This window comes from Trichosporon asahii (genome assembly GCF_000293215.1).
Source record: "Trichosporon asahii var. asahii CBS 2479 unplaced genomic scaffold scaffold00051, whole genome shotgun sequence".
Classification (NCBI taxonomy): Eukaryota; Fungi; Basidiomycota; class Tremellomycetes; order Trichosporonales; family Trichosporonaceae; genus Trichosporon; species Trichosporon asahii.
In genome coordinates this window covers 1623067-1648672 of record NW_014040873.1, presented here as the reverse complement: position 1 = coordinate 1648672, position 25606 = coordinate 1623067, and the positions used below count along the sequence as shown (strand labels likewise).

General features: G+C 59.3%; 9 protein-coding genes across 9 annotated transcripts; 4 read left to right on the top strand and 5 right to left on the bottom strand.

Moving 5' to 3' along the window:
- Positions 1-417: 417 nt before the first annotated feature.
- Positions 418-1582, bottom strand: A1Q1_03004 (alcohol dehydrogenase; the record flags this gene model as incomplete). Its single annotated transcript, XM_014324233.1, has 3 exons — positions 418-1262; positions 1391-1464; positions 1533-1582. The coding sequence occupies 3 exons, from the start codon at positions 1580-1582 to the stop codon at positions 418-420; spliced, it is 969 nt and encodes a 322-aa protein (XP_014179708.1).
- Positions 1583-1889: 307 nt separating this feature from the next.
- Positions 1890-6163, bottom strand: A1Q1_03003 (uncharacterized protein; the record flags this gene model as incomplete). The annotated part of the gene is made up of 7 exons (XM_014324232.1): positions 1890-4793; positions 4889-5031; positions 5125-5142; positions 5189-5349; positions 5404-5699; positions 5763-5937; positions 6000-6163. 7 exons carry the CDS (start codon positions 6161-6163, stop codon positions 1890-1892), a joined length of 3861 nt encoding a protein of 1286 aa, XP_014179707.1.
- A 516-nt stretch (positions 6164-6679) lies between these two features.
- Positions 6680-9523, bottom strand: A1Q1_03002 (uncharacterized protein; the record flags this gene model as incomplete). The annotated part of the gene is made up of 9 exons (XM_014324231.1): positions 6680-7447; positions 7497-7562; positions 7651-7767; positions 7815-7880; positions 7928-8361; positions 8426-8500; positions 8547-8800; positions 8873-9348; positions 9392-9523. The coding sequence occupies 9 exons, from the start codon at positions 9521-9523 to the stop codon at positions 6680-6682; spliced, it is 2388 nt and encodes a 795-aa protein (XP_014179706.1).
- Positions 9524-9802: 279 nt separating this feature from the next.
- Positions 9803-10534, top strand: A1Q1_03001 (uncharacterized protein; the record flags this gene model as incomplete). Its single annotated transcript, XM_014324230.1, has 4 exons — positions 9803-9965; positions 10003-10133; positions 10191-10382; positions 10430-10534. The coding sequence occupies 4 exons, from the start codon at positions 9803-9805 to the stop codon at positions 10532-10534; spliced, it is 591 nt and encodes a 196-aa protein (XP_014179705.1).
- Positions 10535-10648: 114 nt separating this feature from the next.
- A1Q1_03000 (uncharacterized protein) lies at positions 10649-11611 on the bottom strand (the record flags this gene model as incomplete). Its single annotated transcript, XM_014324229.1, has 3 exons — positions 10649-10923; positions 11012-11242; positions 11314-11611. The coding sequence occupies 3 exons, from the start codon at positions 11609-11611 to the stop codon at positions 10649-10651; spliced, it is 804 nt and encodes a 267-aa protein (XP_014179704.1).
- A 4263-nt stretch (positions 11612-15874) lies between these two features.
- On the top strand, positions 15875-16915 carry A1Q1_02999 (uncharacterized protein; the record flags this gene model as incomplete). The annotated part of the gene is made up of 3 exons (XM_014324228.1): positions 15875-15943; positions 16032-16216; positions 16594-16915. The coding sequence occupies 3 exons, from the start codon at positions 15875-15877 to the stop codon at positions 16913-16915; spliced, it is 576 nt and encodes a 191-aa protein (XP_014179703.1).
- A 1768-nt stretch (positions 16916-18683) lies between these two features.
- On the top strand, positions 18684-19643 carry A1Q1_02998 (dihydroorotase; the record flags this gene model as incomplete). The annotated part of the gene is made up of 1 exon (XM_014324227.1): positions 18684-19643. One exon carries the CDS (start codon positions 18684-18686, stop codon positions 19641-19643), a length of 960 nt encoding a protein of 319 aa, XP_014179702.1.
- A 187-nt stretch (positions 19644-19830) lies between these two features.
- A1Q1_02997 (endopeptidase) lies at positions 19831-22488 on the bottom strand (the record flags this gene model as incomplete). Its single annotated transcript, XM_014324226.1, has 5 exons — positions 19831-20084; positions 20200-20289; positions 20332-20458; positions 21132-21379; positions 21426-22488. The coding sequence occupies 5 exons, from the start codon at positions 22486-22488 to the stop codon at positions 19831-19833; spliced, it is 1782 nt and encodes a 593-aa protein (XP_014179701.1).
- Positions 22489-22989: 501 nt separating this feature from the next.
- A1Q1_02996 (cytoplasm protein) lies at positions 22990-25525 on the top strand (the record flags this gene model as incomplete). Its single annotated transcript, XM_014324225.1, has 6 exons — positions 22990-23008; positions 23113-23203; positions 23278-23393; positions 23470-23666; positions 23716-25281; positions 25319-25525. 6 exons carry the CDS (start codon positions 22990-22992, stop codon positions 25523-25525), a joined length of 2196 nt encoding a protein of 731 aa, XP_014179700.1.
- Positions 25526-25606: the final 81 nt, after the last annotated feature.

Below are 25606 nucleotides of genomic sequence, written 5' to 3'. Positions count from 1 at the left end.
GGTGAGGCCCCCCCCGCGGCCGCTCCCCCGGCTGCCGCTGGTGGCGCTACGCCCCCGAGGAGCGACAGCGCGTCGCCCTCGGCCAACGGCGAGCGCACGCCTAGCGGTGGAGCGTGGCGCCGCGGCATGGGTCTCCGTCGGGGAGGCGGTGCCGGCGGTGGCGCGGTGCCGGCGGTGGCGGTGGCAGGTGGTAGAGTTGTCTAGAGGTTAGGCCCTACAGTATGCATTAGTGTAACGACAACATGAGCGGACGCCGCGCAGCGGGTTCCGCGGAACAGCATCGATGATCCGAGAGCTGTAGGACACCACAAATTTACGAGGCGGGTGTGAGGGGCCAGGTGCCCATTCGAATCTCAAGAATGCATGCGGCATCTAACTAAACTTCGGACAGATTGTTTTTCTAGTTAGGTTAAAGACTTAGAGCTTGGCCTTGTCGTCGTGACGCACGCGAACGACAGCCTTACCCCACGTCTTGCGGTCCTCGAGGTCCTTAAGGCCGGTGGTGACCTGCTCGAGGCCCTCGTAGACAGGGTCGTAGACCTGGGGAATGAGCCGTCCAGACGAGATCATCTTCATGACCTCGTCAATGACCTCAAAGTACCTCTTCGGGTCCTTGAGCGCGGTCGCGCCCCAATGCAGGCCGACGATGGAGACATTCTTGAGCAGGACGAGGTTGGCGGGGATCTTCTCGATCGTGCCGGCCGCGAAGCCGACGACGATGAGGCGGCCGTTCCACGCAATGCACTTGAGCGAGGGCACGAGCAGCCCAACCGGGTCGTACACGACGTCGACGCCGTGCCCGTCCGTGATCTTCTTGACCTCGTCCTGCCACCCCGGCGCGTTATAGTCCATCGCATAGTCTGCGCCGCACTTCTTCGCGATCTGCCGCTTCTCCTCGGATCCAGCTGCGGCAATCACACGCGCACCCAAAGCCTTGGCAACCTGCACGGCCGCGATGCCCACTCCGCCCGCGGCGGCGTGCACGAGCACCCACTCCCCAGGCTGCGTGTTCGCGCGCCCGACCAGGCCCTCATACGACGTCGGGATCGTGACGTAGATACCCGCAGCCTGCTCGAAGGAGATGTTGGACGGCATCGGCACGAGGCGGAAGTAGTCGATCGCAATCTGCTCGGCGTAGCTGCCCTGCCCAGAGCCGAAGACGCGGTCGCCGGGCTTGAAGTTGCATCCGGCCGGGATGGGCGAGTCCTTTGCGATCCGGCCTGCAAACTCGGCGCCAAGCGTGAAGGGCAGAGGGGGCTGGTCTGGACGTTAGCTTGCGTGGAAAGCCTGGTGCAGCTTCTGCCTCTCGACCCTTTCGACTCTTGATGGAAAGAAAGGATGAGTCGAAGTGGAGAGACAGAATGAGCGCAGAGGATATCGCTCTACTCACTCTGGTACTTGTTCTGCGCCTGCAGGATGTCGAAGAAGTTCAGGCCGGCCGCGTACACGTCGACGAGCACCTGGCTGCCCGTCGCCTTGGGCGGGGCAATGTCCGAGCTGCTGTCAGCTATCGCTTCTTCCAGCAAGCTTACACTTTCTGCACCTGGGGGTGGCCGTGGGTCGTGATCTGAAGAGCCTTCATGGTGTCGGGGTCGTAGGGAGTATGGAAGCACGATTGGAGGTGCACTGCGGACCTTTGAAACTATATCACCCCCACCAGGTAACGTATCACGGCTACAAGAGGTGGGCGCCGCCCGGTTACTTAACCGCGAAACAAAGGGTCGGCGAGCCCCGCCCGGCCATGTCCGGATATTACGGTGGAGATCACCACCAGGCACTCCAACTAAATGTGCCCTCACCTCAACATGCAAGGACATTCCAAGGTGCAAGGGTATACATATAGTTTTACTATGAATCCGGCTTCGACACTGCATGCGCCACGCCACTGTCTACTCCTCGTCCGACACGTCGTGGTAGCCCGCGCGGCGCATCTCTCCGAGACGCCTTCGGGCGGCACCGAGGTCCTTCTCGAGCTTGAGGATCTCGACCTGCTGCTCGACCTCGCGGATCTTGAACTCGTGGCTCGGCATGGCCTTGTAGTCCACGACCTCGTCGTCCGTCTTCTGGTTGCTGATGAGCTTGACCTGCTTCACGAGCGCCTTGCATGCGTCCGTGACCGCCTTGGACGCGAGCTCGAGGTTCTGCTGCGCCTTGGACATGAGCGACGCCTTGACGCGGGACGCGGCGACGAGCTGCGCCGTGGCGGCCGCGACCTCGTTGGCCGCAACAATCAGCTGCTCGAAGCTGTGCGTGCCTGAGATGACGCCGTCGGCGCTCTCGATCAGCAGCGAGGTCGCGTACGCCACAGCCTTGGCCGCACTGATGAGACCTTCAGTCCAGCGGTTGTTGCGCTTGTAGAACTGCTGCACACTGCTCGAGCCCTTGCCCTCGCGCACAATCTCTTCCTGCGACTCGGTCGCGGCCTGGATGAGACGTCCAATCGCGTTCGCAATCTGCTGCGTAGCGTCCAGGATCGAGTCGTGCACGCTGACGTCGAGCATGTCGAACTTGCTCTTCGGCCGGGCGCGGAGTGCGGCGAGGCGCTCGGTCGCGGCCGAAATGGCGCGCGCGGCATTCTCCATCTCCTGGTTGACGAGGTCGCCGAGGTCGCCCGTAAGCTTGAGCTTGGATTTGGGGATGGTCGCCTCGACGGCGTCGGTCAGCTTGGACAGGGCATTGCGGGTCTCGGCGTTGTTGCGCAGGGCAATCTCCTCCTTGTTTCCACCGCCGATGAGCTTGTAGGACTGGAGGTTCAGGAAGAAGCGCTGCGTCACATCACCCGCGAGCTTGGCGACCTTGACAAGCTTGTCGCTAGCGTCATCCGACTCGGACAGGCGCGTGATGCCCTTGGTCGCGAGGAGGGTCTCGAAGACGGCCTGGGCAAACTCATTGGCCGACTTGATTACATCGACGTAGCCGCCACCACTCTTGCGGTTCAAGTACAGGTTGAAAGTGGTCGCAAACTCGGTCGCGTTCGTCATGGCCTTCTCGATCATGGACAGCGTGTACTGCGGGGTCGCGGTCGTGTTGCCGGTCTGCATCGGCGCCTCGAGCTCGTAAATGGCGTCGTCGACCTTCTGCACGCACGCCTGCAGGATCGAGTCGATGATGGCGTTGAGCTCCTTGCGGTGGTCGAGGATGAGGGTGTCGACCTGGGCGTCGAACGTCGTCGTCGTCTCGCCCTGCGTGAGGCGCAGCTCGCCGAGCTCCTTGAGCGTCTGGTCCATGCCTTCCTGCATAATGGCAAGCTCCTGCTCCTTCTCGTCGAGCTGACGCGCGAGGTCGCCTTCCTTGCTGTCGAGCTTGGAGAGGAGCTCGTCGATCTGCACCTGCTTGCCGCGGAGCGAGTCCTCGAGCTCGCTGATCTGCCGGTTGTACTTGGACATGACGTGCGAGACCTCGGAGCTCTTGTCGCGGGCCGAGTCCTCGGCACGCTCGTTGGCGAAGCGCAGCTCGCGCTTGACACGGTCCAGGTCCTCCTTGGCGGACGACTTGGCACGGTCAAGCTCGTACCGGGCGCGGTCGCGCTCGCGGATCATGTCAGCCAGCTCGAGGTTCTTGGCCTTAACGTCGCGCTCCATGCGCTCCATCTTGTCGATCGCCTCCTGTGCCGAGTTGGCCTTCAGCTGGAAGCCCTTGCTCTTGTTGAGCAGGTCGAGGTGCTCGCCACGCAGCTGCGAGTACAGCTTAGCAAGAGCCTCGTACTTGTTCTTCCAGACCTCGATCTGCTTCTGCAGCTGCGCAATGAGCTCGTCCTTGGCGTTCATCTGCGCCGAGACGTTGTTGGTCGTCATCTGCAGCTGGTTCTCGAGCGCCTTGCAGCGGTTCTCGTACTGCTCGAGCATCATCTGGTCACGCTCGTACTGTCCGCGGGCCGCGAGGTTTTCACGCTGCAGCTGCTCAAGCAGACCGCTCTGCTGGTTCTGCTGCGCCCACTGCGAGTTCATCTGGTCGCGCATCAGCTGCTCGTGAGCCTGACGCTCGCGCTCCTGCTGTTGCCGCTGAAGCTCGGCGAACTCAGCCTCCTGGCGTGCCTTCTCATCCGCCTGCCTCTTCTCCTCGGCCTCGCGCTGCGCGACGAGAGCCTTCTGCTTGCGCTCGTACTCCTCCAGCATGCGGCGCTGCTCCTCAATCTCGCCGGCCGTCGCCGACGGCGAGTCTGTCCGCGGGATCTCCTTGGGCGTCTCCTTGCGCTGTGGTCGCTGAGGAATCTCGGGTCCGTCCTCAGGTCCCGAGATGCGGAGGTTGGGCGGCTCCTGGCCAAGCTTCGGGACATTGATCAGGCCCGTGAGGTACTTGAGGTTGGAGCACTCATAGTAGAAGCGGCGGAGGTTGTAGTGCTGGTGGTTGTAGCGGTCCTGGAGAGGAACGAGGGCGTCCGGGGCGTCGGTACGGCGGAACATGGCGCGCATCATGCTCGTGATGAACTTGTAGATACCGAAACTCTCCTTGACGAGGGGGACGAGGGCGGAGATGCGGCACTCATTGTTGTTGGAGCCGCGGAAGTGGGCAAAGATGAGCTTCTGGAACGAGTCGATCTGGTCCTGGAGCGCCATGAGGTCGGTGATCGTCTCGTAACCCTCGTTCGGGTCGTCAATGTTCTTGAGCGAGATGTACTCCTCGTACTCGAAGAGTCCGTTAAACTCGGGGTGGTGGCGGTGGAAGCGGAGCTTAGACAAGAGGAACGCAGTGTACGCGCGGATCAGGGCGCCGTAGCCCTTGACGCCGTCGCCTCCGACGGTGCGTCCGCACGTCTCGATCCATCCCGTCTGACCGTGGGCCTCCTTGAGCGTCTGCCGAAGTCAGCGATCGGCAAATGTCGGCAAGGCTGAGCGAGGTGGAAGGTCCGCAATCGATCGGTGCCCCCACCTCACACGACCGGACTTACGACAGGGTGTCCCTCCTGGAGCAGCTTGTGCACGAGGATGAGCGCCTTGAACGTCTGCACTTCGTCCGTCAGGATGGGCTGGGTACGCAGTCCATTCCACACCGACAGCGACGAGTGGTAGTCCCAAGTGTAGACGATGCACTCTGGCCGTTAGCTTCTAGATTTGCAATTCCGCATCCGCAGCCGAGGTGTGCTCGGCGCATCGCCATCGCGGTCTTGGGATCTCGCCCACTCACTTCGTACGTGCTTCTGCTCTGTCGGGGGTCAGTTACTATTCGACTACGGAATAGCTGGACATACTGGGAGCAGTCTCCTCCGGACTCGTAGCCTTCTTGATGTTCAGGCTGAGCTCGGCCTCCGTCTTTTCCTTGTCGACTGGCCGGGTTGGCTGATGGCCCGGGCCATGGGGGCGATACCCCGGCCCGTCGTCATAGTCCTGAGCGTTGCGACCACGGCCGAACCTGTCTGTCAGCTGAAGTTACACACGAATTTAGCTGGATTCCGGAGGCACTCACATACTGGCCATGGTATGAGCTAGAGTCGGGAACGAGCGGTATCGATAATGAAGCGATGCGTAGGTATCGTTGGATCGGGGGATGACCGGTGGGTCGGGCCTCTCTATGACGTGGGTTGGGGGGATAGGCGAATAGGTGGATAGTAGGCGCGCGTGATCGGCGGCGGTGCACGCGGACCCGGGCGTGCCTAAACGACCTCCACGTCCAACGTCCACCCAGCCCGAACATGACAGTGACGAGGTTGTCCTGACGTCGTCTTCACCACCGACACGAAAACAAGCAGCAAGCATGGCGTCCTACGCGCCCGTCGCCTCTGACCCGCAGACAATGTCCGTTCACTCGCCGCCTTCTTAACTGACCGTCAGCCAGCCGGACGACGATGACCTCGACGCGCTGTCGTTCGCGCCGCAGCCGGTCGAGCCTGCCCCTGCGCCTTCACCAGCGGTCTCGGGGCGGATAGGCTCGGCGCCGCGGACGACGAACGAGACGTGGGGTGGCGTTCGTCTCGAAACGAGGTATACAGGCGAGAGCACGCTTGACGAGCCCGTCAGCACTACCATCGTGAGCTGCTCCGGTAGTGCTGCAATCGAGCTGACCTCAGATGCGCGATCTTCGCAGCATCTACGCCAAGCTCCTCCAGGTGCTCTACCCGCCAAAGGGAGGAAGCCAGCAGGCGCTTCGAGACTGGGACCTCTGGGGACCGCTCGTCATCTGCCTCTCTCTCGCCATTACGCTCAGCCTTGATGTGAGTTACGAACATGATGTTGTAACTGACAACAGTCGCCGAAAGAGCAGTCGATGCAGGTCTTCTCCCTCGTCATCTCGCTTGTCACCATTGGCTCTGTCGTCGTCACTATCAACTCGAAGCTGCTCGGCGGCAAGGTGTCCTTCTTCCAGTCGCTGTGCGTGCTCGGGTACGCGCTCGCGCCACTGCTGCTTGCGTCGATCGTGGCACTGCTGCTCCACAACCTCTTCGTGCGCGTGCCGGTGTCACTTGTGTGCTTCGGCTGGAGTGTGTGGGGTAAGTCCAGCTCTCTGTACCGACAACCCAAGCTGACGTGCAGCGTCGATGAACTTCTTCAACGGAACAGGCCTCCCCGACTCGCGGACACTGCTGGCAGTGTACCCGCTGTTCCTGTTCTTCTTCGTCCTGTGCTGGATGATCATGATCCAATAGACTGCTTCTTCGACAAGAGGAGAAGCCATGCATTTCTAATATTGTACACAGGTCTAGGTTCAAAACGTGGCTTCGTCTATTACTATCGCTCGTCGCTCATTAATCCATGATCAGGTCTCCGTCTGGCTCCCGCTTTCTGTCCCGGGCCGTCGCATCGGTGTCAGTGGTACTTCGCCGTGACGGGCTCCTGATGCTGTCGTGCGTGTTCTTCCGCGACGGGCTCAGCACACCGGCGCTTGTGTCACCCGAAGTCGACATCTTGCGGCCTGGGGTGCCCTCCCTTCCCGACGCCTTGCGTGACGGGCTGCGAGTGGACTCGAGAGTTGACTTGCGAGAAGCACTCGGGCTGAGAGTCGCCTTGCGTGCGGAAGGGCTCAGGACACCGCCACTGAGGCTCGACTTGCGCGAAGGTGGGCTGAGCACGGCCGAATCGTGCGTCGCCTGTCGGGATGGGGCGACAGGGCTCGGGGGAGCGTACGAGATGGTGCTCGGACGCTTGTCACCCTCGCGCCTCTCCTCACGCGTCGTCTCGCGAGACAGCGCTTCACTGTCCATCGTATTACGACGCGATCGTACCGGCACGGCCGTGATTGTCGTTCCGGGAGCGAGGAGATCGTCCTTCAGAGTCTCGTGCTCAGGCTCCAGGGGTGTTTGTCGGCATTCGCTGTCCTCGTCGATGTCGATTAGGTTCGAGGAGCTCCAGTCCGCCGGGTGCACCCCTGGGCCTTCCATTCCGCCCCACACTCCGACGTTTCGTGGCGCCTCTGGCCATCTCGGCGGCGCCGCCGGCCGCAGGCCGTCACGCGAGTAGATGAGCAAATACGGTCCGCCGTCGGTGAACTGGCCTGTCGAGTCGGACGAAATCTCCTCCCACGTAACCTGTCTGTCAGCTCGTTTCCGGGTCCTCGTAGCTCACCTTCGTCGCCTCGACTCCTCCAATCTTCCACCACTGGTCTCCTTCTTTAACGTAGGAGTAGAGATGCTTCCCGGGTGTCAGGAAGCCGTCATGCCACATCACAGCGCGGAGGAGATACTGATCGTCAGCTTGTTGCGAGGGAAAGAAAGCTCACTCGATGTTGCGTCTTCTCTGGCTCGTCTGTCTCGAAGAGAGCTCCAGACGTCTGCTTCTCCTTCTCCTTGATCTCCTCCTGAAGTTTCGTCGTCTTCTCGTTCAGCTTCTCAGCGATCTTCTCCAACTGCGCCGTCAGCTCACATCAACGATATGCCAGCTTACCTTCGCCTTCAGCTCCGCTCTTGACTCCTTCTGCACCGGGTCCGAGGAGGGGCTGTTGGCCATATGCTTTACGAGTCTGACGTCAGCTTACTGCTGGGAATCGGGGAGCTTACGTTTGAATAGCATCGGAGATGTTGTTCCCCTGGCTCGTCAGCAAAAGTTCGGAACGCAACACCAACCTTGTAGTTTGACAGCGACTCAACCTTCTCTCTGAGGCGTGCGAGCTCCGCCTCCGCGAAGTTCTGCTCCGCGCGGACCCGCGTCACCCAGCTACGGTTGTGGTGCAGGTACCTGTCTAGCACAATTGTCTCATCGAGCTCCCACTGCGGCGCGGGGAAGCCAGGACTGCGGTGCAAATGCACAAACTGCACGTCACCGAGCGCCTCGACGCCCTCGCCACCGCCTCCGCCGGGACTCGTGCCCCAGATTAAGCTCGAAAGCGCCGCGTGCAGGTTGGTCGGCTGGTTGAAGCCGCGCTCAAACATCACATACGGGTGCGGCTCGTCCGGGTTGATGTGTAGTGATGTAGCGACGAGTCTGACGTCAGCTTCGAGGGGACATCGTCTTAGCTCACTGGTCGGGTCCGTGCTGCCAGTCGCTGACGACATCACTCTTAAAGTCGATCAACTGCTCGCGGTTGCGCCCCACTTGTCCCAGCACCTTGAGGAGACCCGGCAGCCATTCACCTGTTCGTCAGTGAGTGCTGGACATCGCACGGAACACAGCACATACCCGTGATGTTAGCGTAGACGGTGGACGTGTTCGGGTTGGTGTAGTTGTGCTGGAACAGGTCGAGAGCTGGATCGATAACCTCGTACGTCACCTTCTCCGTATCCTGCAGCTTGAACAGCTCCTGAATAATCTCGAGCTCGTGCCCCTCGGTCTTCCTCAGTTCTCCGGAGGGGTCGTCGGTCTTCCAGTCAATGGCGGCAAGCACCTGCCTCAGTTGCGGAATGGCAGCCAGCGCCTGAATCATCTGCACCGTGCTAGGGGGATGTTTCAATGTGACGTAGACAAGCGGTCTGTTGGGTTAGCAGGGCACCCATTCGCACACCCACTGTCCGTCTTCTCGCTCGCCGGCTGGGGGAAGCTCCTCAGCGGCTGCGCTGCCGGTACTGTGGAAGCTAGCAGTCATCATGCTCTCCTGGATGGCGCGCTGGAAGTCTTCTTCCTCCTTGTTCGAATTCGAGGCCGCATTTGGCAGCGCGACGGCGAGCTTATTGTCCGGGTCGTCTTTGTTCGTCGGGCCGAAGAAGGGCACGCCGTCGAGCGGATCCGGCTGCTCGACGCCCGGACTCGGTGGCGGCGCCGAAGCACGGACGTGCCGCGTGTCGTCGTCTGGTCTCCTCGGCGGCGGAGGCGGTATCGCAGGCAGCTGCCCCATTTGCTGCGCGAAGGGGTTGTTGCTCCCGAACGCGGGGCGGTCGTTCGCAGGCGAGGGCGCTGTCATGTTAGCTGGACAGAGCCATTGACGAAGCTTACGTGGTTGCGGCGCTGTCACATAATCTGGAGGAGGGGGAGCGTGTGCTGGCGGCTGCCACTGTTCTGTCAGCTAACTCAATCAGCGCTCAGCTTACATTCTCGCCCTCCCCGAAGACCCAGTTGATCGCGGCGTCGACCGAGCCAAACATGGTCGAAGCGGCGTGCGACTTGGCGGGGTCGACGCCCATGTCGATGAGTGCCTCGCGCACTTCGTCAGAGGACGACATGGCGGCGAACTCTTATTGAGGATAGGCGACCAGCGAAGTAGATGAACACAAAGGAAGGCAAGATAACAGGTTTACGCATCCGGTAAGCATCCCAGTAACCTAGCGGCGGACGACATTGCGGCTCTCATGTGCAGTGACGACACCAAGCGCGCCAGGCACGCGGTTTGGTTCCGGCGGCTTCACTTCGCAGTTCAGCTTCAGCCATGACCATCACCTTTGTTCGAGCTGGTCAGGCCAAAATAATCTCATCAACCCCCCAATCCCATTCGCCTAGCAACCATGTCTGCAGTCGCCGGCCCGTCGACCAAGCCCGTCACCATCACGTACTGTGCCGTGTGCACGCTTCCGACCGAGTACTGCGAGTTCGGCCCGAGCGTGAGCAAGTGCAAGGCGCACCTCCAGGAGACGGACAAGGAGGAGTACGAGCGCGTGTGGGGCGACAGTGAGCTAACTTGTACTCGTAGTCTAGCTGACAGCAGGCACGCTCGCGTCACGTATTGGAACGCTCTCGCTCGAGAAGCAGGAGAAGCTCGAGGCCGACGCGGCCAAGCTTGAGAAGAAGGCGGAGAAGAAGGCCGAGCAGGAGGCGGCCAAGAAGCAGGCGACTAAGGTTTGTGTCTTCCCTCATATCAGCTGTGGGCGGCTGAACAGGTAAGCTGACCCCCAGATTATCATCAAGCGCAGCGAACGCACGAAGCGCAAGCAGCAGACGCATATCCAGAACCTGGAGCTGTTCGGAATCGAGCTGAAGGCGGCCGCCAAGCTGTTCGCGTCCCGATTCGCGACGGGATCAAGTGTGTCCAAGAACCCGCAGGGCCAGGATGAGATCGTCGTGCAAGGAGATGTTGGTGATGAGATTGTGAGTAATGCTGCTAATGATTTGAGTTCGTTTAGCTGACAGTTCAGGTCGAGATGATCAGGCAGCAGAAGGGTGTCCTGAAGGGTGCGCCGGTGGACCAGATTGAGCGCGTCGTCGTCAAGAAGAAGAAGGAGCCTGAGCCTGAGGCTTAGAATGTCTCGCCATGAGCACTCCTACCATTAGATGGATTATCTTAGATGCAGCGACCCCCCCTATGATCGAAAACGTGATGGTACAATCTAATCCATGTTCTATATGCGTACAGTCTAACCAAAGATGTTTCCCAAAACCGAGTCCATGCCCTTCGCCTCGAGTCCGTGAGCGCGATCGACAACCTCGCGCTGCTTGTACGCGCGCTTCGCCTTGCTGTTGTCCTTGGGCGCGGGGACGGGCTCGCCCTCGGCCGCCTTGGCGGCGCGCTTCTCCTCGCGCTTCTTGAGCGAGTGCGCCAGCTCGACGTTCTTGAGGTACGCGTTCTGTTCCGTCTTGGAGCGCTGGATCTCGTTGCGCAGGCGCGACTGGTGCACGTTGCGTTCGTACGCTGAGCGTTAGCTTGAAAGTCACAGCAAGCCAGCTGGGCACGGGTAGAAGCATGGAAGGGGAAGGGAAGAGAGGAAGAAGACACTCACCGACCTGCTCGCCGAGCATCTCCCACTTGAACCCGCTCAGATATTTCATCGTCCAGATATCGTCGCGCCACTTGTCACCGGGCCGTCCGCCGATCGGCTGCGCGTTCATCATGCTCGCGGCGAGCTTGGCAATAGACTTGTCAAGGTACTCGACCCACGCCTCAGTGTAGTTGGCCGACTGGTGTCGCTTCTCCTTCTTCTTCTCATGATGCGGGTTGTATCCCGTGGGCGCTGGGTGTCAGCTAACGAGTCCCGGTGGCCAGCTGCCTCCCTGCCAGTGTGGGAGGGTGTGAGTGACTTACCATCCCTCGGCTGCGCAAACACTCGCCCGACCTCGCCCCAGTGCTCCATCAGATGCCGCACCTTGTGCGGCGTCATGCCCGGCGGTATCCTGGAGATGTACACGATTCCGGGCGTCTTCTTCTTCTTCTTCTTGATGCTGCCGTCGGCCGACTTGCGCTTCTTCTTGTTGTCTTCCTCGTCGTCGCCCTCGGCGTAGAGAGGAGGGAGCTTGGGCGTGATAGTCGAGGGACCGGCCTCGGTCGAGGCAGCCTCCTCTGTCGTGGTGCGCGCACGCTTCTCCTTGACGGCCTTCGGCATTGTGCTGGGCTGATATGAGTCGGCGACGGAGCTGAGGGTTTGAATGCGAGAAAGATCTGTTGTTGCGGACGAGCGGCTATGACGAACCCGCTGCTCAACTTTTCTGGCGCCACGTGGTGAGATGTCTTGCCACCGACATTGGAGTCACGTGATACCACATTCTCTATTCTCCCACGGGTGCGTACAGACACACGGTATGCAGTTTGGAAGCAGGCTGAATCAGGAACAGGCATGCCTGTGGTACCTCTGTACCTGTGCGGGCACCAACAAGGTCAGCTGACGTTCTTAGTGCGCACTTTGGAAGAGACAAGCTGAATCGCAGCTTCCCCTGCGGGCCCTGCGGGCTACGCTGATGCAGGGCGTGCAGGACAGGGTGGTGCACATGTCAACAGAGCAGTCATCGTACGAGTTTCAACCTCCAACTCACGCGTTCCCAGACAGCCGTCGTGATCCCCTAACGTTCGTTGCGTGTGCACACTAAGGTTATGCCTGGGTACCGTCGATGTACGTCGTATGGGACACCGGAATGCCCAGCTTTGCGTAGCTTGGGATCAGTCCGCAGCCCGCCTGTCGCATGATCTCAGCAAGGCGTAGCCGCCTGCAACCGATCTCGGAATCAAGCAGACGTCGACGTGCGCACTCGCGCCAACTTGGCACGGAGAGCGTCATGTGCCAAAGGTGCCACCTCGGACGCTGGCCGTTCAAGACTGATTGACGAGGAATGTGAGATCGGGTGGCGAGCTCCACTGCGCGTATTGTGCAAGACGTTCGCTTCTGCATCCGCGCGTACGTACTGCTCCTCTGCTTGTAGGTGAGCCCGCGCGCGGGGCCGCGGAGGGAGGGGTGGGTTCCCCACAATCCGAAGCGAGTGAAGGTTGCAGCATTGCTCTACGCTGAAACCCTGTGCGGTGAGCATCTCAAAGGCCCAAGGTTCCCCCAAAGGACTCCGCGTATCGGAGTGTTGGTATGATGATCGACGGCGTGACGGACGGGATGGATATTGTCCTGTGCGTGTCCTGCGTGTCCTGCGTGTGCTGCGTCCTAACCCCACGCCGTGTCCGTGGACTGGCCTCGGGTGGTATAACCCCACTGCAGCGTACCGTTGCCATTCAGCTCTCCGTGAGGTGTGACCGTCCATTGTGCACGGTGCAGAACGGTGCAGAACGGGGAGCCTGGGGGGTCGCGGAGTGCTCGATCTCTCTCGGGCCTGGCGATTCGGAGGCAGAATGGTCAGCTGACGTCGTGAACGCATAAGTGGGTTAAGCTTTGGAAACTCTTGGCCCAACTTTCCGTTGGTCGGAGGATGGAGCACCGCATGCAGCAATACGCGCTTTACGCTGGGACCTGAGATGAAGTCCGCATTGTTCGGAACGAATTGACCTGGTGTCTATTTGCAGGCGCATTGTCAGGTCCTTACGGCTCCTTCATAGTCAGGTTCATGGAGCTGGTGGAGCGTCGCTGAGCAGAATCAGAAGCTGGCGGAACCGGTGCTGCCTCGGAGTGCTATTGGTTCATTGCATGGCAGTGCATGTGGTGGCGCTGAATGGCGATCGGATCTGCGCCGCGGAGCCTTAGTTCTCTGACGTACAGAAGGACGCATGGCCGAGCGAACGCCGCCGTTGGGGACGCTTCTGTGAGCGGCTCCACTTGCCTGTTTCCAAGTGAGGAGCCAAAACTCTCTGCAGAGAAGTGACATTCTGTGCCGTCTCGAGTTTCGAGAACGGGGATTGATGCGGAGTCACACTGATAGGCTCAAGGAACGGCGTGTCATGTTGAACTGTGTCGAGTCCAGAATCAGTGTCACCTCATGCTGCTGATGCACCGACGGGCCTTCGTCGACCCAGTAGTCAGCAATTGCATCAACGCGGCTGCCAGTGTCGTGCCAGCCTCGTGCGGCCCGGCCGACGACAACGCCGCAGAGCCGTCCACTGTAAGTCATTGACGCCGCAATTTCAGTTTCGTAAACGTGCATTAGAATAACTATGACGTTTCTCTCCGGTGCTGGGCGGGCGCCCGGCGGGCCGTGGCAGCGGCAGCGCGGCACGGAGGGAGTGACGACAATTCAGACCCTCGTCACCACCACTGTACCAGGCTTGTGGTAATCGTGGACCCACGGCCGCCATGATTATGATTGCATCCTTGACGCGGGTTGGCTCGGCTTCGGGCTTGTTCAACAAACAATGGCAGCCGTCGACGGGTATACGACGGGTTATACTGCAACGATCGTGCGCGCTTTTGAGAGCGGCGTTTAGAATGCTGGTCGAGACGTCTCGATCCGGACTGAATGTCAGCCGGACCGTGGTCAGCAGATGTCCCTCGTCGCTCGTCAGCGCTCGTCATGCATTGACTGCCGAGTGGGGGAGCGCCGCAGCATAAATCCAGGAATTATCGATAGTCTACTGTGCCACAGCACCCCCCTCGCTACACGACCCGTCTACCAGCTTCCTCGCAGCAACAACATTGTGCCACTGCGTGAATATCAAAGGTCACGCGTCGTAGCCTCGTTTAACTCGAAAGCACACCGACACATCTGATCGTCCCTGCGCCGAAATCGGCCCAAGCGCACAGTCAACGGAGACGGACTACCGAGCGTGCCGAGTTTGGGTCGACCGACTCAACGGACGAGACGTTTTCCACTGGCCCACCCCTGGGTCAATACTTCAAGCGACGTAAAGTAATCTCGCACCCTGCCCTGCATCGACGTGGTGGATTTTCGAGTACGGCGTGACTCGAGAGTTGATTTTCACGTTTTTACCCCGCAACGCCACACATCAAACCTAAGCCTCTAGTGATAGACGGGATCCCGTCGTGACGCCGCATCCCATCCTTTGGTCCCCCTCGTTAGAGTCAGAGCACGCTACTGCGGCCAAGAATTTTTGTGTATTGCACCAAGGCGCAAGCGAGAGAGATAGCACGGAGATACAAAGCGCAATTCAGAGCGATCCACACGTGCATTCGGATCTGAGCTCAGAGTCTGCAGGTACGTCAAGGCGTGGGATCGGTGCGACTGATCCGAAGACCTGTTCCGAAGTTTCCCGCTGATCAGCAGGCCGCATTTGTCTATCGCTCCACAACGGTCGCCGAGTGACCGCATCGCAGCAGATCGCACACACACACAAGCGGCCACGTTCTCGTTGTGATTTGCTCCCCGTTAATCACAGAGTCGCAGGATCGCACGCAGATTGCGAGATTTTGGAGTCGAACCCAACCCTGGCCGAGCCCTGAACACGCCTGGGGTCCTGAGTGCCCGAACGATTAGTTGCTTGGCACGAGGCAGCCCTCTCCTTGGTCGGATCCTCAGCCCTCGCAACAAGTCCTGGGAAGCTTACGCTTGCGGTTGTAAGCTTGGACTCAGGACAGAAGCCAGTCGAACCCTCAGACTGTCCGTGTGTTTCGTCCGCCGATTACTCGCACCACGCACCACCCCGTTGCCTGCCCGCTGGTCTCAGAGGTCTTAACGGATCCAGGACAGCAAGGAATATCAGGAATCCAGCAGACGCTATTCCTGCACCCTGTCCTTTCGGCGCACCGCACTTGGCCGGCGGCGGACCCGTGACCGGTGTGACCCGTGACCTTGACCTGCGACTGTGACCTCCTCGTCCCTCCACCGTTGCCCTCAACCTCAGACCTCCACTTGCCAGGGGTGCTGGGGTCCTGTGCCTTGTGTACCTGCCGTACCTCAGACGTAGTGCACAAGCCGTAGCCCAAGCACGCAACCCTCCGATCCCCTTCAGTCCCCTCGACTCCCTCAGGCGGCGTGCGCCCCATCCGTCTGCCGTCTGCCGCCCCCCGCCCCTGACCCTGGACCTCCATCGGCCATCTCCCCCCGAATCCAACTGCCGTCTCCGTTCCTCGATCCTCACTCTTCCTCGATTGACTCACTCACTGCACCGACCCTCCCTCCTCCTCCGCCCGAACCCACACTCGCTCTACTCATATTGCTATTCCTCCTCGCACTCTTTCGCTCTCTCTCTTTCTCTTGCTCTATTCCACCCCCACCCTCTTCCTTCCTTCTTCTCAACCTCGCACTCATCCTCGAAATCGCCTTCACACAGTCACCTCCACTCTCTCGGTCCGACTTAATTCTTTTCGACTACTCTCACACCCAAAAGTATCACTACTGCCCGATACAACCCCCGCTCGCACTTCGAACCACAATCAACTTTCGACAACCCATCGACGGCAGTAACTCGACGTGGCTGCCTCGCTACTTTGGAATAGGTACACCCTGTGCGACACCTACCTAAAACAAGACTCGCAAACATGGGCTGGTTCGAGTACTACTTCCCGTGCTTTGCCTCGTACAGCCCCGCGGCGAAGGAAGGCGGCGACGTAAGTTCTACAATAGCAGCCACCGCGGCCACGGCGCATCTGGCTTGGGATCTCCATTCCGACACATGGTGTCTGACAATCTTTCCAGGCTTCTGAAGGCGACCGCCTCATTCCGCCCGCTCGCGAACGCGCACAGTCGATTACTTCGCAGGAAGGGTACGGCACCATGAGCATGTCCTCCCAACCTCCGGTGACCTCCGTCAACACGAACGCTGCCACCTTGACGGAGCAGCAGCGCGAGCGCATGGCCGAGATCAGTCGGGCCGCAGGCAAGTGAGTTGTGCATTCCGATTCCTAGACTCTCCGTGATCATTCCGAACACTACCTCGGGGCCGAATCTTGCTTGATCTTGAACGGCCCGTGGCTGCGCGCAATTGCGCGATAGCCGTCAGCAGTGATGTGCAAATGGGGGCCCACCACCGCCATCCATTGTGTGTCGCAGGCAGCTGGGCAGTGCAGCGACGCGGGCAATTCATGGTTGCATACCGATGATGACTACCCCTCCATTCCGTTTACCGGCGGGCATAATGCGAGGGCAGGTGGCACCCTGACGTCGACGCGGTGTTCTACCGTGCCTCCATGCCTGGTTGCCTTGCGTTCCAACCTGTGACCTGTTGTGCGATCTGGGCTGGCCATGCTAACTTACTCAGCCATATGCGGCCGATTGGCAACTACATCGCTGGAACCGGACGTAGCATCAAGGTCGGAACGAACAGCGGACGATCCGTGTCCCCTTCGCCCTCGGACTGCTCGCGCTCGCCCTCGCCCGCATCGTCGCGCCGATCCCCTGAGCGACGTCTGAGCTCCCCTAGCCCTCCCCCTTCTTCCACCAACAGCTCTGCTTCAGGCAATGGAAGCCCCGAGGTCGTGCGCAAATCGATCTTTGGCCTCGACGGCCCCGTCATGGCTGGTGGCAGCCAGCGACGCCGCTCGTCTGGCCCGAAGCGCAAGGCCGCCGCCAAGCGAGGATAAACCCGTTCACGACTTTCTTAATCCGATACCCGTCCGCCATCCCGAACTCGTTGAGCGAGCTTCGATTACCAACGATGATATTAACGACTCACATCAACAACCTTTGGCATCAACCTGTATCCTCTAGTCTCGTTTTAGAAGAAGATAGACTTGCACCCGTCATCCGTCAACCACTCGTCCTCTCTCGTCACACAAGCCAAAATTACGACCAAAGAATCCTGTACAAGTGCTGCGTCCCCGTTTCCTGTCTCCAGTTGTTTAGTTAAAACCCCACCACCCTTCCCACCCTCAATCGCAACACCACATTCTTTGTACTTGAGTCACGAACTCGTCAAGAAGCTCATCCACCGCCCAGCTCTGACCTGACACCACGGCTCTCCCCTCCAATACAACCACCTAACACATGCATTTACAATCCGCATCATGCTCAGCCACAGTAGTCACCGCAGTGCCACTGTGTCGCATCCGTTGCACGCTGCGAGACACGACGAGGTCAGGTGCACCGCATGACCAAGCCAGAACACCAACAATTGGATCCGGCTCAGATTCTTTGGGGCAGCGCAAGGCACAGGATGTTTGGCATGTGATCTCTGACACAGCGTACCGGCGGTATCCGATGTGTGTCAGGCAGGAATGCGCGCAGCTGAAGTTTATCTACGCCGGCCGGGTCGGCCGTCTGCTGTGTGTAGAGTGGTTGCAATGGTGTGTGCGTGGGCCGCGGTGGCGGCCTGGGTGTAACTGGGTGGCGGGTCAAAGCAGTGGCACAGTGGGTTGCTTGAGTGGCGCAGTGACGTAAGATGGACAGGCTTACGCTTTCGATCAGAACGGGCGTTTTCCTGGGCGGATGGCACCCGACCCTGGATTGCGGGGAAGCTGGACAGTGAGAAGCGGGGTATGCCAAGCCATACGCTTTCTGCGCACGTGTAGAAAGGATTAGCTCCCGCCAAGCGTCAGCCAGCGTCAAGCCACCGACGTCTGCCGACGTAAGCGACCAATGCCGCCTGGACAGCTGAGATGCTGCGATCTGCGAGGCTGAGAAGCTGAAGAAGAGGGCCATTACGTTGTGGCGGTCCAAGCTTTCGCAGACTAATGAAAATGGGGTCTAGCAGTATTAGACTTTCAGATTTACTTCCGCTCCATGAGGACTAAGTGTAAGCCACCCCCACCCAGCTCCAGATAGCGTCCGCTCGAAGCGCGGAGGCAATTCCACGCCCTTCTCGCTTGGCCCCGTTCCCACTCACGTGACTAAGCATCGGTCTATTTCCAGCGGTCAACCGGAGAGACGCCCCCAGTCCGCCCCCCGGCTCTAGACTCCGGCGGCCAGAGCCGGTCGGACGAACTCAATTCCATGTTCGGCTCCTGGACAACTTCGATCAAAAAAGTTGGTTTAGTTCGCCGCAACTTTCCTCCACACTCAACAACTATCGACATGTCGACCGAGACCATCACGCTCCAGGCGCCTGCTGAGTACGTATTCTGCTGTAGTTGCTGAGGACTCTGCGCGCAGCTATCTCTGAGCTTGTGGACATGGCTTGCTGCGGTGTCTAAGCTCAGCGGCGAGCCGTCGTTGTGGCCGAGGCGCACTGCGGCTCTGTGGTTCACCGGCACGCGAGATGGCTATACCCAACTGTCCCTGCGCTCGCAATGATAGAGCTAACGGCAGCTACCACGTGCACGTCCGCCAGGGACCGATGTGCGAGCTCGTGACGCCGCACGTCGCCAAGGGCGGCATCCGCACCGCGTACGTGATGGTAAGCTGCCCTGCGAAATGTATGCCTCCAAGCTAACAGACCAGCCCAACCTCGTCCCGCCCCTTACGAAGACGGAGCGTGTGCTCGAGTACAAGGCGGAGCTTGAGCGCATCGACCCCAGCGTCGAGTGGCTGATGACGCTCTACCTCCATCCCGAGGTGACGCCCGAGGAGATCCGCAAGGCAGCCGCGGCCGGCATCCGCGGCGTCAAGTCGTACCCGCGCGGCGTGACGACCAACTCCTCGTCGGGCATCGAGGATTACAGCGTGTACTACCCCGTCTTCGCGGCTATGGAGGAGTGCGGCATGGTGCTGAATCTGCACGGCGAGGTTCCCAGCGACGCGGAGAAGAACATCAGCATTTTGAATGCCGAGAAGCACTTCCTGGCGCACCTCGAGAAGCTGGCTGCCGACTTCCCAAAGCTCAAGATCGTGCTCGAGCACGCGACCACGGCCGAGGCCGTCGAGACCGTCAAGAAGCTCGGCCCCAACGTCGGCTGCTCCATCACTGCGCACCACCTGTATCTGACAGTGGACGAGGTCGCGCCCCAGCCGCACCACTTCTGCAAGCCCCTCGCCAAGGAGCCGCGCGACCGCAAGGCGCTCCAGGACGCCGTTCGCAGCGGCAACCCCAAGTTCTTCCTTGGCTCGGATAGTGCGCCGCACCCCAGCGCGAGCAAGGCGCCCAAGATCTCCGAGACGGGCGAACTCCACGCCTGCGCTGCGGGCTGCTACACGAGCCCGTACCTCGTTCCGCTCGTTGCGACGCTGCTCGAGAGCTTTGGCGCGCTCGACCAGCTCGAAAACTATGTCTCCAAGCACGGACGCGCCTTTTATGGCGACGAGGCCAAGAAGGGCCAGGAGGTCACGCTTAAGCGAGCTGTTGGCGCCAAGGTCCCCCCGCGCATTACGGCTGAGGGTATCGAGATCGTGCCCTTCTGGGCGGGCAAGGAGCTCGCTTGGGAGATTGCCCAGTGATTCTCGCACGCAAAACAATAACAACAATAGGGTTTTAGGACGAAAATATAGAACTATGCATTGACTACCATGGACAAATGGACCTCGCGAGGACCCACACACAACTGTCGGCCACGCCCACATCCTATCTCATCGGAAGGAAGGACAGGCGATCAAGACCACCGCGCTGATCACGTTAATCATATCCTTACAGACCCAGGAGTGACCGGACCTGCTCGCGGACGCGGCGCTCAAACTCAGGCTTGTTCTCACGGTACAGCTTGCAGCACTCAATGTCGGCGCCAGACTCAATGTTGGGCTCGGCGAGCATGGAGAGCACAGACAGGAGGACGGAACGCACGCCCTGGACGGGGGACCAGCGCTCGTTCGCGCTCTCGTACCGCAGCGGGTCGTCTCCGGGCGGGTGCAGGATCGAAATGCACACGTTGCCGTTGGGGTAGACTGCGTGTCAGCTAACGCCGTGGTATGGGGAGCTGTCGTCCCACAATCATGCCCCTCTTGAGGCCGCCATGAACCGAAGAGGAGCGTAACAAAGGGAGGTTAGAGGCCAACATACTATTCGGGTGCAGCAGAGGCGGGTCAAAGACCATCTTGAACGGGTTCAGCGGGTAGTCGGAGGGAAAGTAGAGCTTGGCGGCAAACACGCCTCCTTCCTTGTCGTCAGCAACAGCACTTTAGCAAAGCTCACATATGGCGTCCCCTCCGGACCTTGGATCAGCGCCTCCCACTCGAGCATGTTGTCCTCGCTCACTGGACCCGCCGTTAGCGTGTCGTTGATCGGGTCCGCCGTCAGGTCCTTGTACTCCTTCATGAGTCTGGTGTCAGCTTAACCCAGCGAGATAGGTAAGCTTGTTGCGGGCGTTTACACTCGCGTAGCCAGGCGTCCATGCTGCATATCTGCGAGCAGAAAATCAAGAGTCCTTCATGGTGGACGCGGAGAGCTTGGAAGACCCTCGCCGAGAAATCAGAACCATCAAGACCATGACAGTCTTGAACAGGCACGCCCGAGCCGCGGAGAGAGCCGCCACCGGCACCGCACTGCACTCACCGCCTGACGGCCGTCGACGTCTGCGCGCGCGAGTTGCTGCCTCCGAACATGTATCCGTGTAATTCTTGGTTGTGTGTGATGGAGAAACGATGAAACGCTAAACGTTGGCCACCATCGCCGGTCGTGCAGGTCGTATGATGACAGACGTGGCTAAATCCCCGTGGGGACGACATTGCTTCCACAGCCGGCACATGCGGCACAGCCCACGATGCCCGCTTCTGGCTCGGTTTCCACAACTTTCAACCGGTCTTCTCTACCCGCACTTCCACTCCGCACATTGCGTCCCCGCACCTCCGCACTAGGAACACATGCAACTGTACAGACTTCATGCATAATGCTGCTACCTCTCTCCTGTCTACGTCTTCTACTGTACGGTAACGATCACAGGTACAATCCCGCAGGCTGCATGTCAGTTCAGAGGTCGAGTAAAATAAACTCACAGTGTTCTCGTCCTTCCTGTACAGGACCTTCTCGCGCGCGGTCGTGAAGTCCTCCTTCGTGACGCGCATGCGGCGCTCACGAAGCGCAAGCAGACCCGCCTCCGTGCACACGGCCTTGATGTCGGCTCCAGAAAGGTCGTCCTTGGTCATGACGAGCTCCTCGAGGTCGACATCGTCCGCGAGAGACATGCGCGACGTGTGAAGCTTGAAGATGTGTCGCTTCGTCTTCGTGTCGGGAAGAGGGAACTCTGTCCTGTCAGCTGGACACGCCGGGTGATCTTCAGCATTACTCACCAATCTTGCGGTCGATACGTCCTGGACGGATAAGAGCGGGATCGAGCGACTCGATACGGTTCGTGGCCATGATGACCTTGACGTCTCCGCGCTCGTCGAAACCGTCGAGCTGGTTCAGCAGCTCAAGCATGGTTCGCTGGATTTCTCGCTCTCCTCCACTTGTCGAGTCGTAACGCTTCGTTCCGACGGCGTCGATCTCGTCGATGAACACGATACTCGGCGCATTCTCCTCCGCGACACGGAACAGCTCACGGACGAGCTTTGGTCCGTCTCCGAGGTACTTCTGAATCAACTCCGAACCGACAATACGCAGGAAGGTCGCCGACGTCTGGTTCGCAACAGCCTTCGCGAGCAGCGTCTTTCCAGTACCGGGCACACCGTAGAGAATGACACCCTTGGGCGGGCGGATACCCATCTCCTCGTACAGCTCCGGGTGCGTGAGCGGAAGCTCGACCGACTCCTTGATCTCCTGGATCTGCGTCTCAAGACCACCAATGTCGGCATAACTCTCCGTTGGCGCCTTGTCGAGCTTCATGACCGAGACCATCGGGTCAGTGTCGTCGGCGAGAACACCAACAACGGCGTGCGTCTTGTGGTGAAGGAGAACCGAGCATCCAGGCTCGAGCAGGTCCTTGTCGACGAAGGACATGATTCCGACATAGAACTCGGGTCCGTTGCCCGACGAGACGATCGCATGGTCGTCGTCGATAATTTCCTCGAGCGTTCCGACTCCCATCGGTGAACCACGCAGGTCGTCAACTCCTTTCCTGTCCGCCGCCGTCCGGTCTTCTCCGGAGTGCGCGGCCTGGTTCACGACGAACTCTTCCTCCATCAACAGGTAGTCTTTGATCCTCTCGTTCTTGAGCATCTTGAGCTTACATCTCGTCGTCGGGTAGACGGCGGGAAGACGAGACGCCGAGTCGGGACCGCGCTTCTTCTTCTTTCCAACACGAGTAGGGACAGGGGGCTCCCACTTGGGCTTCTTCTGATATTGTGAGCGAGACAGCCTCGTGATCGAGCTTACCTTGTCCTTGTCCTGATCCTTGCCCGCTCCGGGCGGCATTCCGCTTGAAGGACCTTGACCCTGCACTTGTCAGCTGATTTGTGCGACATGGAAGCTCACCATGCTTGCGATACGATCCGTAAGGTGTGAAGAAGGTCGTAGGGGATGGATGACTCAAGCTGGGTCAGTGGAGGACAACGCGCGTTCGTCACTGACGCAGGATGATGCGTGATCTATTTGATCCCGTCGGCACCGGCGGTGACGTGTGGGAGGGCTACTTCAGATAGTAAGAGATGTATTATCTCCTCCTGGTAGCGTCCAGACGCTGGGTGGAATCCGCGGCGCGTGGATTTGGTTCCGCCAAGGTGCGGATCGCACCAAGTGACCTAACCAGTTGTTGTTGCCACTGGCGTCTTCCTCTGGCAGACAAATCGTGCACTACTTTCCACGCCATCACCCACTCAACCCAACGAATTCCGCTGTCGCCACCGCCCGCACGCATCGCTTCCTGAAACTTTTGGCTTTCTCTCAGTTCACAAGGGCGAGGCTCGCATCAGCAACATGTTCGTCCTCAAATCCCGTAAGTCGCTTGTTTATCTCGTTCGCACCGGCTAACCAAACAGTCTTTGGGCAGATGTGGGGTACGTCCTCAGACGATAACACAAAACACCAACTAATTTTCAGGCAACCCATCGAACCCCGAACTCATCCAGATTCCCGCTGGTCAGCTCTACCTTGTCCGCCCCGATAGTATCAAAGGCTCCCGCGAATGCATGTGAGTGTCCATGTCATGGACCTTGGAACGCCGCCGTTTACCAAGCCACTGCCCCGAAATCTGCTGACCTTCAGCTTCAAGGACGCCGTCGCCACTATTCGTAGGACTGGTGTGGAGCACCAGTACCAGCTCGTTGTCACGCGCGCGTACGAGGAGGGCGAGGAGCAGCTTCTTGAGGAGGACGCTGAGAGTGAGTCGCCTTTTTTGGATATGCGTGTCCGGACATTCCAAGCACCCGCCCGCCTGATCAGCACTGACCTCTTCAGCCGACGATGAGCGCGTGTTCTTAATCGACCAGTCCCTTGGCTTCCGTTTCGGCTCCCTTGACGGTGACGCAACTTTTGCTTGGCGCGACCTCAGCGGTGACGATGGCGACCTCTGGGAGTTCGTCAGCAACAAGTCTGTCGGCAACGCCACTAGCAAGCTCTTCGAGGTCACTCTGCTTCAATGCGTATACGAGAGGGTGAGTTTCCCAGGGTTTCGCCAAACTGACACCCCAGAAATTCGACAAGTCGCACGAGAACGCTACTGAAGAGGACCTCGAGGCTCTGAAGTACAACGAGAACGACCATCCGTCGACTCCTAAGAAGGGAAAGGGAAAGGACGCTGAGGCGGCCGAGCCGGAGGACCCGTTCAAGGACGTTCCTGTGCTGAGCCGCACCAAGGGAGAGCTCTACCTGTTCGACACGGACACCGATGTCTTTGTCATTCAGGAACGTGACGTCGATGTCGATCTCGCCTCCAACGGCCAGTTCGACGTCTGGATCATCGTGCGCAAGGGCAACACCCCCTTCATCTCGATCCCGATCGACTCTGAGATGAACCCTCGTTTCGACATGGCCAACCACGCTTTCATGTTTACCTTCCGTGAGGCGGAGGGACTTCCTGGAATGACGTGGTGTCTGCGTTTCGAGGCTTCGGTCTTTGGAGAGTGGAAGGACAAGTTCACGATCTATCTTTGGGAGAACAAGAACCAGGTCTCCTACGCCAAGGCGCAGGCTGTTGAGCAGCGTTACATCCAGGACGCTTACGGTGACATCGAGATGGGTGAGGGTGAGCCGGCCGTCGAAGAGGAAGAGGAGGAGCCTGAGCCCGAGGAGGAGTACGAAGAGTCGGAGGAGGAGGAGGACTATGACGACCAGTCCTCCATCGACGAGTCGTTCTCGAAGGGATCCAAGAACGAGCAGCTTGCTGTCGGTTACAAGAACGACATGTCGTTTGTCACGCGTGGCAACATGATTGGCGTGTTTGGCCACGACCGTGACAAGGTCAAGTTCCGCACGGCTATCGAACGTGTTAAGGACTTGGAGGGTAACAGCTTCAACCCCGGAAAGATCATGCTCCACAACCAGGATGCCGACATGCTCATGCTGAACCCGAACAACAAGAACGCTCTGTTCAGGATGGACCTTGAGTACGGAAAGATCGTGGACGAGTGGAAGGTCTCGGACGAGGTCGAGGTCGCCAACATCCTCCCGGATTCGAAGTATGCGCAGATGAACCCTCAGCAGACTCTCATCGGTCACTCGAAGAACGGCATCTTCCGTATCGACCCCCGTGTGTCTGGCAACAAGCTCGTTGAGAGCCAGTTCAAGCAGTATGTCACCAAGAACGACTTCTCCGCCGCTGCCACAACCGAGTCTGGTAAACTGGCTGTCGCTTCCAACAAGGGTGACATTCGTTTGTTCGACACCATCGGAAAGAACGCCAAGACTGCCCTGCCTGCGCTTGGTGACCCGATCATTGGTGTTGATGTCTCGGCGGACGGAAGGTGGCTTGTCGCGACCTGCAAAACCTACCTGCTTCTCATCGACACCCTCATCGGTGACGGACGGTATAAGGGCAATCTCGGTTTCGACCGCAGCTTCCCCGCCGACTCGAAGCCGATCCCTCGTCGTCTGCAGCTCAAGCCTGAGCACATCGCCTACATGGAGGACCCTGTGTCGTTCACCCCCGCTCGCTTCAACACCGGACTCAATGAGGCTGAGAAGACGATCGTCACGTCGACCGGCAAGTATATCATCACGTGGAACTTCCGTCGCCTCAAGCAGGGCCGTCTCGATGACTACCAGATCAAGGTAAGCAAATCCATGTCGACTTTTGAGCTGACAGCAGAAATATGACTCGAATGTTGTCGCCGACAACTTCAAGTACGGAGCTGACAAGAACATCATTGTCGCGCTCGAGCAGAACGTCCTCATGGCGAACAAGCGCGACCTGGCGAAGCCTACTCGCCAGTCGCTGGCACCGAGAGCCTCCCTGTCTACACCGGCAAGCAAGATCAGGCAGTCGCACAGCAACATTGTCAACAGCCCGTATTAGAAGGAAGAAGGATCTTAGCTTTGGATAGGGTTCTGTGTCGTTATAATAGGTAGCAGCTTGTGTTTGTATTAGGGGATTGGG